The 15,985-nt window shown below is 41.5% G+C and overlaps 1 protein-coding gene across 2 annotated transcripts in view; it reads right to left on the bottom strand.

The window, feature by feature from the left end:
* Positions 1-15,985, bottom strand: part of LOC138649135 (ninjurin-1-like) — a 32,335-nt gene that overhangs the window by 10,156 nt on the left and 6,194 nt on the right. For both annotated transcript variants that reach the window (XM_069739292.1, XM_069739293.1), the window contains exon 2: positions 14,653-14,805. In XM_069739292.1, coding sequence (XP_069595393.1) covers positions 14,653-14,805 — 153 coding nt within the window. The remainder of the gene's footprint in view (positions 1-14,652; positions 14,806-15,985) is intronic.

The following is a 15,985-nucleotide window of genomic DNA, read 5'->3' as shown; positions in this document are numbered from 1 at the left end:
AGCTGGAAGCGGATGTTACAAATCTAGGAAAGGGGACAACATCTCATAATGTTCCCAGGTTATTAATAACAGCTCACAGCTGTTTGCTTAGCCTTTACTGCTTAGTTTACGGGGGACCCCTAAGAGAGTTATTCACAGTAGACACGTAGGGTCCCAGCAATTTGAGGCCACCTAGTCGTTGGTTGCTGGGCATGCATGAATTGTCCAAATTATGTGCTAAGCGTCGCAATTTTTTTCTTATTATTCAGAGCAGTATTGCTATTCATATTTCATATATTCCATGTCTACATGCTTTCGCATGACAGAGTGCAACTTCTTTTGCATATTGTATATGGAGGTGGTTGCCCCTAGTATGCACCTGTTCACAATAGCTTGGCAGTGCCAGTCAATCTTTTGCTATTTATTATTACACTTGGATTATCTTCAGACAGGTGAGGAATATGGTGTTTTCATATTTTTAATTTTACACTAATAAATATGTAAAATAGGGCGGGATATGTGTGTTTCAAATAAAGGAGTCTGCGTCTTTCAATTAAAGGAATTTATTCTGGCTGTGTATTTTTAACAATATAACCCCTGGGCTTGATGTCAGAGGCCATAAAACAGCTGACATCAACCCCAACCCTATTACCGCACCAGGTTAAATAGGAAGAGCGAGGATAAGCGCAACTTATTGATTCACTATTTCTGGGACTGCAGAGGGCTGATGTTATTAGCATGGGAGGGGGGCCAATATCCCTGCCCCCTTTCCTGGCTATTAAAATCAACCCACAGCTGTCTGTTTAGCGTTCGCTGGTTAGAATTTATAGGGGGACCTTACATCATTTTTTTTTCTGGGGTCCCCATATAAACTAACCAGTAAAAGCCAAGCAAGCAGCTGTGAGACGTTATTAATAGCCTGGGAACATTTAGGGCTATTAGCCCCTTTCCCAGATTATTGATATCAGCCCACAGTCATGGGCTTTCCCTATGCTGGTTATGAAAATTATGCAGGAATCCACGCCATTTTTTTAAAATTAAATTATTTATTTAAAAAAACTATTTGTAGTCACTGTATTGCTTTATTATTCACTCACTGCTTGGTAGTAATAACCACTGTATGACCGTATTCTTCAGTCACTGTAAGGCTATATCATTTTATGGCAGTATTATGTAGTCATAATATAAGAGTATTATTCAGTCACTGTATATAAGTATAATTTTGTTACTATATGGCAGTATTAATTAATTTAAATACTGAATTATAGTTTGATATAGTTACTTTATGGTGTTATGTAGTCATTGCACAGCGGTATTCTTTATTCACGTTATGGTGGTATAATGCAGTCCCTGTACGGTGTTATTATTTATTCATTGTATACTAGTATTATTTAGTTACTCTGTTATGATACTATGTATTATGGTAGCATTATTCAGTTACTGTACGGTTTTATTGTTTAGTCATTGTATAGTGGTATTATTTAGTCACTTTATGTCAGTATCACTGTATGCAGTATTATTCAATCACTGTATATTGATATTATTGATTTACTGTATGAAAGTATTAATCATTTCATGACAGTATTATTTAATCAATATCTAACAGTATTATTCAGTCACTGTATGTCAATATCATTTTCTTAATACATGGCAGCATTATTCAGGTACTGAATTATAGTTTGATAAAATCAGTTTATGGTGGTATTATTGAGTCAGGGTATTGTATTATTATTTAGTGATTCTTCAATATTAGTCACTGTATGGCAGTATTATTTAGTTACTTCATGATGATACTATTTAATCAATCTATGGCATTATTATTCTGCTATTGTATGATGTTGTTATTCAGCCACAGTGTGGAGGTATTATTTACTCACTTTAAGAAAGTATTATTTTGTCTGTGTAGTGGCATTATTCTGTAACTATATATATATATATATATATATATATATATATATATATATATATATATACTGTATATATATACTGTATATATATTCAGATACTGTAGTATATAATTTACTGTATAGAGGTAATGTTTAGTCACTGTATGGAATTATGTAGTCATTGTATAGTGGTATTAGTTATTGTATGGAAGCATTATCTACTTGCTGTATGACAATATTATTTAATCACTTTATGGCAGTATTATTATGTAACTGTATCACAGTATAATTTCAGTACTATATGGCGATATTCAGATACTGTACTGTAGTATAAATTACACACTGTATAGTAGTATTACACAGTCACTGTATAAGTGTTGTTTACTGTATGGCGCTATTATAAATTCAATATACATTATGTCATATTATGGCAGTATTATTGGGCCATGTATCAGTCATATTATGGCAGTATTATTGGGCCATGTATCAGTCATATTATGGCAGTATTATTGGGCCATGTATCAGTCATATTATGGCAGTATTATTGGGTCATGTATCAGTCATATTATGGCAGTATTATTGGGTCATGTATCAGTCATATTATGGCAGTATTATTGGGCCATGCGATTAGCTAATTTCTCTGCCGTTCTCCAGATTTCTAGTTTCATCTCGTCCGCAGGATACATAAAACAAAATGACTTGATGTACCCGTTGTACTCTTTCAGGGGCGTTGAATTCTTTGGCGGCTGCACGGTTGAACGATCCGAATTCTTGTGGTTTTGCGGCACTATTGTTGCACATAATTATATTTATATATATTTCAGCAGGTAATTGGCATCTGTCTGTCATTCGTGATTATTCATTTTGATTCTGTGAAACGACAGCCATGTCCCCGGCGCCTGACACCGGTATAATTAAGTCACACAATATCCTTTATGCGAACAAAACACGGAGATATTTCTGGAAAACGGCAAACGGCTGAATATATTACAACGTGTCACATCCAACAATCACTTTATATTGTATTATTTCAACCTTTACGGCACAGACAATAACATCTGTGGGAATGCAGAACAGGGACGGGCTGCCAATGGGATCTAATAATAAAATGATACGATGTCATTTCTAGATATATTCCTTACAGATGTGGCAGAGCCGACATAGCGCCCGCTAATAAACCAATGCCAAAAAGGACCATTGCTGCAATTAAATCTGTATAGGAAGTTTCTGAAATACAGATGTAGCAGAGCTGAGTAAACCATGTAACAGTTCCTGGCTCCCAGTGCAAAATCTGCAGCAGGTCGCCCATCTAACATGTGCCATTTATTGCAGCTTGCCCCTGCACCCCCCACGCGTCTACTTAAGTTGATTTTTGCACTGCAATGACCAAAAACAATTTAAAACCTCTTTTCCAACAACTCTGCATTGTGCCGTTCCTCTGCTGTAAAGTAATTTGAGAAATGGGTGTTACCATTTATTACAACAAAGGGGGAGGGAATGTAAGGAAGCTCTGATTGAACAAGTATTAGAATCCATAGAGAAACCCCCCCCACCAATTGGTATAACCCAGTTATATACATTTTCCAGGAGGGTCAACACCATAGAGTGTTGCACAAAAATATGTCCCAGGTATTTACTAAATTAGCATTTCAAGGGTACGGTGATACTAATCTCTTCTTACACAAACAGAAAAATGATGGCAATCAATAAAATAGCTGTTATTGTTGTGCAGTGGCCACTTATATAACCAAAATTTAAAGGGGATGTCTGCCTGAATAAATATGAGGGTTCAGAAGTGTCTGATGGGTTAGAAAGAATTGGGATCGCTCCTTGTGGGAGGGTTCAAACTACTTCCTGCTTAATTGGGACACGCCCATGAGCAACTTTGATGCTTCTGATTGCCGCCTGAAAGGAGCTACGTGACCAAAGTAGAAGCTCAGCAGGTGGATCCATAATTTTACGTGGATGCCCTCAATTCGGAGGGTTCTCGCTGTCGCTGTCCCTGGTGCTGACGTCCGATTTCCCGTCATCTCCGTCCTGCTTTGCTTTTTGCTGTGAACTTCACGTTATTTAATTTGTACATTTTTCATATCAAGTTTAAGATATTTTCCGCCGGCTGCCACGAGCGCAGCGAATGTTGTGACAAGAAAGGACAGAAAGATCACCGCCAAATACGGCTCAGAGACCGAGCAGCCATGTAAAGTATATATACTGTCCCCTTCATAATGTCTTTTTACGTTTCTCCCCTGAAATCCATATAGACAAGAAAATGAGTCGCGTGCGCTAAATCAATGTGGCAGCGCCGCTCCAAATATGAGAAGCACAAGGAGGAGAGGAGGGGAGCGGCAAAAAAATCCTAGCACAACGCATTAAGCCATGATGTGGGGGATGGGCTGCCATCTGTTATTAGTGGCTGCGGCACATATGAAACAAGACAGAGACATATCAGATATGTGCAGTTACTGAGTGCGGAGGCTAAACAGAGCCCTCCTATACTGAGCAGGACAGGGCAGAAGGCACAAAATGGGGAATTGCAGTATGAGCATTTTTCCAATAGGATGTTAGTGCTGCAAATACTAAAAGGAGGTTGGAACCTCGACATAAGGCAGGGAGCTTACTTATGCTGCATTATCCTCCAGAGCTGCACTCACTATTCTGCTGGTGCAGTCACTATGTACATACATTACATTACTGATCCTGAGTTACATCCTGTATTATACCCCAGAGCTGCACTCACTATTCTGCTGGTGCAGTCACTGTGTACATACATTACATTACTGATTCTGAGTTACATCCTGTATTATACTCCAGAGCTGCACTCACTATTCTGCTGGTGCAGTCACTGTGTACATACATTACATTACTGATCCTGAGTTACATCCTGTATTATACCCCAGAGCTGCACTCGCTATTCTGCTGGTGCAGTCACTGTGTACACACATTACTGATACTGAGTTACCTCCTGTATTATACTCCAGAGCCGCACTCACTATTCTGCTGGTGCAGTCACTGTGTACATACATTACTGATACTGAGTTACCTCCTGTATTATACTCCAGAGCCGCACTCACTATTCTGCTGGTGCAGTCACTGTGTACATACATTACTGATACTGAGTTACCTCCTGTATTATACTCCAGAGCTGCACTCACTATTCTGCTGGTGCAGTCACTGTGTACATACATTGCATTACTGATCCTGAGTTACATCCTGTATTATACCCCAGAGCTGCACTCACTATTCTGCTGGTGCAGTCACTGTGTACATACATTACATTACTGATCCTGAGTTACATCCTGTATTATACTCCAGAGCTGCACTCACTATTCTGCTGGTGCAGTCACTGTGTACATACATAACATTACTGATCCTGAGTTACCTCCTGTATTATACTCCAGAGCTGCGCTCACTATTCTGCTGGTGCAGTCACTGTGTACATACATTACATTACTGATCCTGAGTTACATCCTGTATTATACTCCAGAGCTGCACTCACTATTCTGCTGGTGCAGTCACTGTGTACATACATTACATTACTGATCCTGAGTTACCTCCTGTATTATACCCCAGAGCTGCACTCACTATTCTGCTGGTGCAGTCACTGTGTACATACATTACATTACTGATCCTGGGTTACATCCTGTATTATACTTCAGAGCTGCGCTCACTATTCTGCTGGTGCAGTCACTGTGTACATACATTACATTACTGATCCTGAGTTACATCCTGTATTATACTCTAGAGCTGCACTCACTATTCTGCTGGTGCAGTCACTGTGTACATACATTACATTACTGATCCTGAGTTACATCCTGTATTATACTCCAGAGCTGCACTCACTATTCTGCTGGTGCAGTCACTGTGTACATACATTACATTACTGATCCTGAGTTACATCCTGTATTATACCCCAGAGCTGCACTCACTATTCTGCTGGTGCAGTCACTGTGTACATACATTACTTTACTGATCCTGAGTTACCTCCTGTATTATACCCCAGAGCTGCACTCACTATTCTGCTGGTGCAGTCACTGTGTACATACATTACATTACTGATCCTGAGTTACATCCTGTATTATACTCCAGAGCTGCGCTCACTATTCATGCATTGCGTTACTCATGTACAGAGGAGAATGCAGAGACTCTGTGACTGTGTGACCTGATGATGGCTCCATAGCAGCTAATAATGGTCGCCCCTTTACTATATTCGCTGTATGGATGTCAGAAGATGACGGACTATCAGCCCTCGGACATTTAGATGTTTCTCCTGGACTCCATGCTTTATCATCCTGCTTTCACATTTAATGACTGCCAAGATTTTAAAATTCCAATTTGGTAACGTTGTAACGTGATTTTTATGCCGATGGAACGGCCGCTCGCCTCTGAATGGGTTTGGCGGCCGGTAATGAATGGGGGGAGTCTGGTGATATAATTCTTGACAAAATCGAGGAACAGATTTTAATGTCCCATCTAAAATCATTCCACTATGTAACTATTATATTTACAGTCATTAATGCCCGCTCTATTTATGGCTAATTACATTAGCTCCGTGCCAACGTGCCCTTTTTAATTTCTCTCAGATTCCTAAAGTATGCCGCGATAATTGATCTGGTTGTAAACTACAGCCATAAAGTACAATTTTTTTTAGCTAAAAGTCCCCTCCGCCTGATCTCCTCGGAGCCGACATCTTGGAGGTTGAGTTACTCATGTAATTATGAAATGTAACGACTTTCTTTTCCAGGATATCAAATATTTTGTAGGGCAAAAAAGACATTTGTATGGTAACTCTCGGCTCCGAGCTCCATTATTCCATCTGTTATAGGGTTACCCCATCTGGTACATTAATTGCCTATCAAGTGCTCCATTATTCCAGCTGTTATAGGGTTACCCCATCTGGTACATTTATTGCATATCCAGTGCTCCATTATTCCAGCTGTTATAGGGTTACCCCATCTGGTACATTTATTGCGTATCCAGTGTTCCATTATTCCAGCTGTTATAGGGTTAGCCCATCTGGTACATTAATTGCCTATCAAGTGCTCCATTATTCCAGCTGTTATAGGGTTACCCCATCTGGTACATTTATTGCCTATCAAGTGCTCCATTATTCCAGCTGTTATAGGGTTACCCCATCTGGTACATTTATTGCGTATCCAGTGCTCCATTGTTCCAGCTGTTATAGGGTTACCCCATCTGGTACATTTATTGCCAATCCAGTGCTCCATTATTCCAGCTGTTATAAGGTTACACCATCTGGTACATTTATTGCGTATCCAGTGCTCCATTATTCCAGCTGTTATAGGGTTACCCCATCTGGTACATTTATTGCCAATCCAGTGCTCCATTATTCCAGCTGTTATAAGGTTACACCATCTGGTACATTTATTGCGTATCCAGTGCTCCATTATTCCAGCTGTTATAGGGTTACCCCATCTGGTACATTTATTGCCAATCCAGTGCTCCATTATTCCAGCTGTTATAAGGTTACACCATCTGGTACATTTATTGCCTATCCAGTGCTCCATTATTCCAGCTGTTACAGGGTTACCCCATCTGGTATATTTATTGCCCATCCAGTGCTCCATTATTCCATCTGTTATAGGGTTACCCTATCTGGTACATTTATTGCCTATCCAGTGCTCCATTATTCCAGCTGTTATAGGGTTACCCCATCTGGTGCATTTATTGCCTATCCAGTGCTCCATTATTCCAGCTCTTATAGGGTTACCCCATCTGGTACATTTATTGCCTATCCAATGCTCGGACGGCATCGGTCAAGAATGTGGCTCCATTGTAAGGAGACGTGATTTTGGCTCTCTCCATTAATTGGAAATGGAGCTGTGATACATTGTAACTGTCCTACAAGTGAAAGAAGTAGGCCTGCGCCACCGCCTCTCTGTCTTCGATGGTGGGCACTTGTCTGGCAAATTTGAAAACTCCCATACAAATAAATGAAACGTGCAGCAAATGAGTGATCACCTCTCCGCTCCTGAAAGTGCATTTGATTGGAAAGTTTTAGATTTTTAGAAAGAAATGAAGAGCCGAACATGCACCGCTGCCACCTCTCTTTTCCCAGTAGCTAATTTTCTTGAGGATTTTAAGAGCACCCATGAAAAATGAAATGAGAAAAACCATATGCACGGCCACCTCTCCATTCCAAGTGGCACATTTTCATGGGAATTTTAGGAGCCCCCATAAAAAGTGAAAAGAGAGACCATATGGGAGACCACCTCTCTATTCCGAGTGGCAAATTTTGGGGGTAATTTTAGGAGCTTCCACGAAAAGTTGGAAGGTGAGAACCATATGCACGGCCATCTCTCCATTACGAGTGGCAAATTTTTTGGGTTATTTTAGGAGCTCCCATGAAAAGTGAAAAGAGAGAAACCATATGCCACCTCTCTATTCCGACTGGAACATTGTCTTGGGAATTTTAGGAGCACCCATGAAAAGTTAAAGGAGAGAAACCATATATACCTCGCCATTTCTCCTTTCCAAGTAGCACATTTTCATGAGAATTTTAGGATCTCCCATGAAAAGTGAAAGGAGGGAGACCAGATGGCGACCACCTCTCCATTTCCAGTGGCACAGGTTCTTGAGATTTTTTTAGGAGCTCCCATGAAAGTGAAAGAAGGGAGACCAGATGGAGGCTACCTCTCCATTCCTGGTGGCACAATTTTCAGCATTTTTAGGATAGAAACCGTATTTGTCGCCACATCTCCATTCTCAGTGATACACTTGCTTGGCAATTTTTGGAACTCTTAATACAATGAAAGGGGGGAGCCCAGATGGCGGCCACCTCTCCATTTCTGGTGACTCGCTTCCACATCTCCTCTCCCGCTGCCACGCATAGTTACAGACTCCACCAGAAATGAACACAGTAGCTCCACTCTTTCATTGCCAGTGATACAATTTGGAAATCCCTAACAAACGAATACAGAGTTGCAGAGGCATGGCCGCCCGGCCGCGTGCAACGAGTCCAGTTTTCAATACAAAAACTGATCACTCACAGCAGAAACCCAGCGTTATTGGCCCTCAGGCCGTGCAGTGCCGCAGACTTCTCCTCGATGCCAAGTGCCAGGTATGAGCTGTAATTAGTCGCCTTGTGGTTTTCTGCACGTTTTCTCCACTTTCCAATGAAGCCAGAAGAGTTTTCAGAATTGAGAGTGCGCCGGGCATGAGACGGCCGCTGCACCGCCTCGTATTAGACAGTGAGGAAGATGAAATCCGACAAAGCAATTACAGGCGAGCCGCAGTCATAGAGATGTAAATGTCGCTAATTAGGCTCATTAGAGGCCACGTGCGCTCACATCCGCTGCCCCCTGACACGTACCGCCTGATATTTTCATTAGTTACACACTTCAGGTCCATGCACTAAGCTTCTTCTCCAGGGTAGAAATCTGCTTAAATACTCTGCGCTCACAGTAGTTACCAAAATCCCCCACACCATACGTTCTTGTCGGTTAATTTCTTAGCCATTTTTGTAAAAATTGTGGGATATCCAGCATGGAGGCCATTACATGGGCTATACCACCAGCAGGTCAGCAGAGGGCCCTGGGCAGGACATGTGTGGAGGGGCCACAACCAATTTTTCAGGAGACACAGTTTGGAGAGTCGTGCCGACATAACATTGCCGTAGTGTCTCCATAACACAGTGACGTGTGTGCTCACAAAACTTCTGCACTTTAAATATGCAGTACAGCAGTGCCACATACTACCGCCATAATGCTGACGTGCCGTGAATGCATAGCAATGCCGTCTAGTCAGGGCGTGCATGGGTTACTTTCTCACCTGGGTCCTGGAGCCTCGCGGGGGCCAAAATGGTCCATTTGTCCCATATCAGAATCCCAGGACTATGTCGGGATGTATAATTTGTCAGGACTGTCTTAATCCAACAAATTCACAATATCACAGGCCCGGAAGGTCACGGGTACCACCCGCTGTGATCTTTTGGAGCGAACCGCTCTCTGCTGCCCCTATCGTCCAGACAATTAAACGATTGGCCAACGATCAACGGAGAAAGCCGCTAGGCCGGCTATTGGAAAACTAACGGTGAGCGTACAGCACATACACCTCCGGATTCCATGGATATACCCCCACATGGTCATCGCTAACTCCACGATAGTCCCAGACTACTTGTCTCCACCACCAATCTGTCTCGGTCTATTGGACACCGTTACGGTAGCTTATCACTTCGAGGCGTAGTTTACAGAACAAAAGGAACATAACTATTACATTTTATATTTAATCCAAAGGAAGGTTTTGAAAAATATACAAAAGATTTTCCAAGGGGGACAAAATAATACAGCATAAACAGTTACATAAAATAAAAGGGATTAACAGGAGAACTTACTATCGATTGCAGAGAACCATTCAGTTTAGTGAAGGAGAGCGCTTTCCTTGGGTCCAACAATAAACGGGAATCATGCATACACAGGTGTGTATCTCTCTACAGGAACACCGTTCATAATTGGGATTGATCTTTGATCAGACCCTCTACGCTTAGAGACCAAACATGTCCTAGCTGCTGGTGGATATACGGGCCCTATGGTTTTGGGGCCTTTTGGTAGGGGTTATAATTATGAGAAAATATATATCTGTTTCCTTGGTTAACCCCAATGCCAACAATGTACATCACATTAATATCGGATGGATAGAAATTCCAATATTCTAAGTTTTCTCCCAGAGACACAATGTCTGCGCTGACTTATTGTAACTGCAGTGACCATGGCTATTTCTAAAGAGTGTGAGGTCTTTCTTTAGTCCACTCAAATCCTAATAAGCCTTCTCCTGTCTCTCTGTCTACGCACAATACACATCCTCGATCAGTCACCTAGCCATAAAGAGGACTCCTTGCATGTTAATTAAGCTGCTTCAGATTTCTTTGTGCACCGCCATTTTACATAAAGGCAGCTTGGAGTGCTAGCTCCTGTTTCCTTATGGCAAATGGTAGAGGAAAGAAAAAGGGAGGGGGGGGGTATACGAAGGACCCCATGGATTTTTAATATTTTCTATGACACTGCCTAATCCTTGAAAAGGAATATTGGAATCAGCTCACCACATCCTACGTTATGTAGTCAAGTAGAGCCTTGAGGGCCATGTTGTTTCCTGTTTCCCGCAATGTGCCATGAAATTTTTGGGGAATTTTTAAGGTGTCTCTAATAAAGGGTTTTCATATTTTTATGCATTGTTGCCAGAAACTGGAATTTTTTCTACTTCTCACTGCCTATTACTGCCATACTGTGAATATCTAGCAGTGCCGTGTAGAAAGTGGCCACATAATACTACCATACTGTGAATGTATAGCAGTGCCATATAGGAAGTGGGCACATAATACTACCATACTGTGAATGTATAGCAGTGCCATATAGGAAGTGGGCACATAATACTACCATACTGTGAATATATAACAGCCATATAGGAAGTGGCCACATAATACTACCATACTGTGAATGTATAGCAGTGCCATATAGGAAGTGGGCACATAATACTACCATACTGTGAATATATAACAGCCATATAGGAAGTGGGCACATAATACTACCATACTGTGAATGTATAGCAGTGCCATATAGGAAGTGGGCACATAATACTACCATACTGTGAATGTATAGCAGTGCCATATAGGAAGTGGGCACATAATACTACCATACTGTGAATATATAACAGCCATATAGGAAGTGGCCACATAATACTACCATACTGTGAATATATAACAGCCATATAGGAAGTGGGCACATAATACTACCATACTGTGAATATATAACAGCCATATAGGAAGTGGGCACATAATACTACCATACTGTGAATGTATAGCAGTGCCATATAGGAAGTGGGCACATAATACTACCATACTGTGAATATATAACAGCCATATAGGAAGTGGGCACATAATACTACCATACTGTGAATGTATAGCAGTGCCATATAGGAAGTGGGCACATAATACTACCATACTGTGAATGTATAGCAGTGCCATATAGGAAGTGGGCACATAATACTACCATACTGTGAATATATAACAGCCATATAGGAAGTGGCCACATAATACTACCATACTGTGAATATATAACAGCCATATAGGAAGTGGGCACATAATACTACCATACTGTGAATATATAGCAGTGCCATATAGACAGTAGCCACATAATACTACCATACTGTGAATAAATAACAGAGCCATATAGGAAGTGGGCACATAATACTACCATACTGTGAATATATAACAGCCATATAGGAAGTGGGCACATAATACTACCATACTGTGAATATATAGCAGTGCCATATAGACAGTAGCCACATAATACTACCATACTGTGAATAAATAACAGAGCCATATAGGAAGTGGGCACATAATACTACCATACTGTGAATGTATAGCAGTGCCATATAGGAAGTGGGCACATAATACTACCATACTGTGAATGTATAGCAGTGCCATATAGACAGTAGCCACATAATACTACCATACTGTGAATATATAACAGCCATATAGGAAGTGGGCACATAATACTACCATACTGTGAATATATAACAGCCATATAGGAAGTGGGCACATAATACTACCATACTGTGAATATATAGCAGTGCCATATAGACAGTAGCCACATAATACTACCATACTGTGAATAAATAACAGAGCCATATAGGAAGTGGGCACATAATACTACCATACTGTGAATATATAACAGAGCCATATAGGAAGTAGACACGTATTACCATACTGTGAATAAATAACAGTGCCATATAGGAAGTGGCCATATAGTGTTACCATACTGGTAATATTTAAACATTCCATAAAGAGGTCACATCATATTGCCATACTGTGACCCCCGTACCAATCAATAATAGCATATTATAAGCTCGTAGTAATGACGCAGTGGCCATCTATCAGCGCCGTCCTTAAGTTATACCGTAATGACTAGGTTCCCTTGAATCTTGGAGCTGGGCCCCACCACTCGGAAACCAGATAGTAGAAGCTCCTTTGATCTTGTTCTCTGGCAAAGATCTTACGTTACAAATACAAGATCTAAGAATGGGACGATTTGCAAGTAGATTGCTGTGAGCAAAGCCCAGGACTAGGTGCAGCTGTTCCCATTCACTGACAGCAACAGAGCCCTTAAATTTTGTGATTGCCGGAAAGACAAAGTGTAAAGTCCATTGGTGGTGCTCGGAGAAGTTACGGCATCCTCCCAGGAATTGAGCTGTTTATCTTGATTAAAGTGTCTGTTTCCAGTACAAACACCCCATACGATTATGTATTCTGTGTTTCCACGGCTAGTCGTCACATTAAAGGCTGCGGAAATATTTAGTTGCTAAATCATGCCCAAGGGGGACAATGACTAGATTATTTCAATGTACTTATGCCTTTCCGCTAAGCCTTTCTAATTGGTTCTGCATTATGAGTACATGTGTAAAACTGGCAATCAACCATTGTCTAATTACAGAGTGAACCGTCAGTGATTTACACCCTCCGCCGCCATAACCTGCGTCGTTTTATGCTCCAATGCCGGAAATTTCTGATGGACCTGATTGAAGTGTTTGTAGGAGGGTTATATACACCGGGCATCGGATGGTACAGTCAACGTATTGAGCTTATTTCATGGCACAATCAAGAATCCGGCTTCATGAAAGGCAGATAAATATTTAAGAGATGTTATATCTTTATACCAGGCTGTAAAACTTACTTTATTTTTATGCGTTACCATTACGACGCCTCTTGTCAAACAGCGGGAGCTTTTTTCTTTTCTCATCCATGAATCTGTGCTTTACTAGGAGCTGAGATGATTACACGGAGGATGGAAATGAGGAAAATACGCATATTGCCTTAGTAAAGAGTCAACTAACCCATAGAGGCCAATGTTGGGCCTGCCATCACCGTATCTTATAGTAATGGGCAGAAGAAAGCCAACAATGACTGTCTGAATCTGGGCGCAGGCTTCATAGTCAACATTTATCCTAAGGAAGCCCACTTATCTAGGATGCCCTGAAAGTCTGGACTTCCGAAAGACTTGGCAAATTTCCTGGGATCCACTTTAACCTTCTAAAACCTTCTTGAAGCCAAGCTTCCAGAAGAGCAGAGGGTCATAACTGGCCAAATCAGGACGACGGTTTCCTAATCATCATTTATCCTAAGAAAGCCAACTCTCCTACGATGCCCTGAAAGATGTGGAGACCTCCTGGACTTTCAAAAGACTTGGCAAATTTCCGGGGCTCCACTGAAAACTTCTAAAACCTTCTTAAAGCCAAACTTTCAGAAGGTTTCTTACACAGAGGAGGCACAGGAGAGTCGAGAAGGGGTATCGTAAAAATCTGATTTGGAAACTTTTTTGGCCTTGACCTGAAGGCTGGCAATTTTTCGCTTACAAAGAACAGTACTGAGGTCTGACGATGCAACCAGCTCAAGACCAGGACTAGGTGAGGATGCAAAATTCACTGTCTGTCCCAGGTGAGTGATGGTACAGTGGAAATGTAGAATTACACAGTGGCCATTCAGATGAAAGCCCCACGGGTCAACAAGCATGTCTGCTAGAAGTTTCTACAGTGCTGCCCCAATTTGTGACTTATAGAGCACTGATCTCCCTTTCCGATGAGCATATGCCCTAATGTGGCATATGGACAAGAGTTATATTTATAGGACAACATCTTTAAAGCCCCGTGGGTCAACAGTCACAGTGGATATTTCCAAAATGATGGGAAAAGAATGAGAGTTGCCAAAGCCTGGAATAAGAAGTTATCGGAAGGGCATTGGGCATCAGACTAGATCACAAAGGTCCTATGGTGGACTTACCAGGAGGGAGAAGAGGAAGTAATAAAACGGTGTCTCTGGTCCCTGCTGGAGGAGGTGTTTCATCTGGGAAGCGTTTGCCGTGAAGAGGGCCATGTCTAGAAATCCTTGTGCCAACGTCTTAGTTCTGGCGAATGTGTTGATGTTCCTTATCACCTGCAGAGAGATGTGAGGGTTACACCATGTCCCCATGAATTATTCAGACTGCCGTTCAGTCCTTGTATTAGTTAAACTTGTGGTGATTCATCATCTCAGGCTTCACCAGATGTTTCTCTCTGAGATGTATTGTTACCTGATGTTCCCTCTATGACAGGCCGGAGACACAGTGATATTGTGACTCACAGGACGACCTGACGGGCTCCTGTGTCCTCCTGTGCTCTGCTCAAAGCTCAATCAGGTCATAGTGAACATCTTAAAGGAAAGCTGTCGTCAGAAAAAAAAAATTTTTGGCATTTTTTTTACAAATATTTATTAGTTGAATGTGTTATCAGTCCTTGTACAAGAGAAGGTGAGCTGTGACATCACCTATTGTGAATGGTGGATCCCGTGTTATCTACTGTATATAGAGGTGTTATCAGTCATTGTACAGGAGGAGGAGGTGAGCTGTGACATCAGCTATTGTGTATGGTGGATCCTGTGTTATCTACTGTATATAGAGGTGTTATCAGTCATTGTACAGGAGGAGGTGAGCTGTGACATTACCTATTGTGAATGGTGGATCCTGTGTTATCTACTGTATATAGAGGTGTTATCAGTCATTGTACAGGAGGAGGAGGTGAGCTGTGACATCACCTATTGTGTATGGTGTATCCTGTGTTATCTACTGTATATAGAGGTGTTATCAGTCATTGTACAGGAGGAGGAGGTGAGCTGTGACATCACCTATTGTGAATGGTGGATCCCGTGTTATCTACTGTATATAGAGGTGTTATCAGTCATTGTACAGGAGGAGGAGGTAAGCTGTGACATCAGCTATTGTGAATGGTGGATCCTGTGTTATCAGTCATTGTACAGGAGGAGGAGGTAAGCTGTGACATCAGCTATTGTGAATGGTGGATCCTGTGTTATCTACTGTATATAGAGGTGTTATCAGTCATTGTACAGGAGGAGGAGGTGAGCTGTGACATCACCTATTGTGAATGGTGGATCCTGTGTTATCTACTGTATATAGAGGTGTTATCAGTCATTGTACAGGAGGAGGAGGTGAGCTGTGACATCACCTATTGTGAATGGTGGATCCTGTGTTATCTACTGTATATAGAGGTGTTATCAGTCATTGTACAGGAGGAGGACGTGAGCTGTGACATCACGTTTTGGGAATGCCTGGACCTTTTCA

This window comes from Ranitomeya imitator, chromosome 9 (assembly GCF_032444005.1).
Source record: "Ranitomeya imitator isolate aRanImi1 chromosome 9, aRanImi1.pri, whole genome shotgun sequence".
Taxonomy (NCBI): domain Eukaryota; kingdom Metazoa; phylum Chordata; class Amphibia; order Anura; family Dendrobatidae; genus Ranitomeya; species Ranitomeya imitator.
This window is presented reverse-complemented; position numbering and strand designations above follow the sequence as displayed.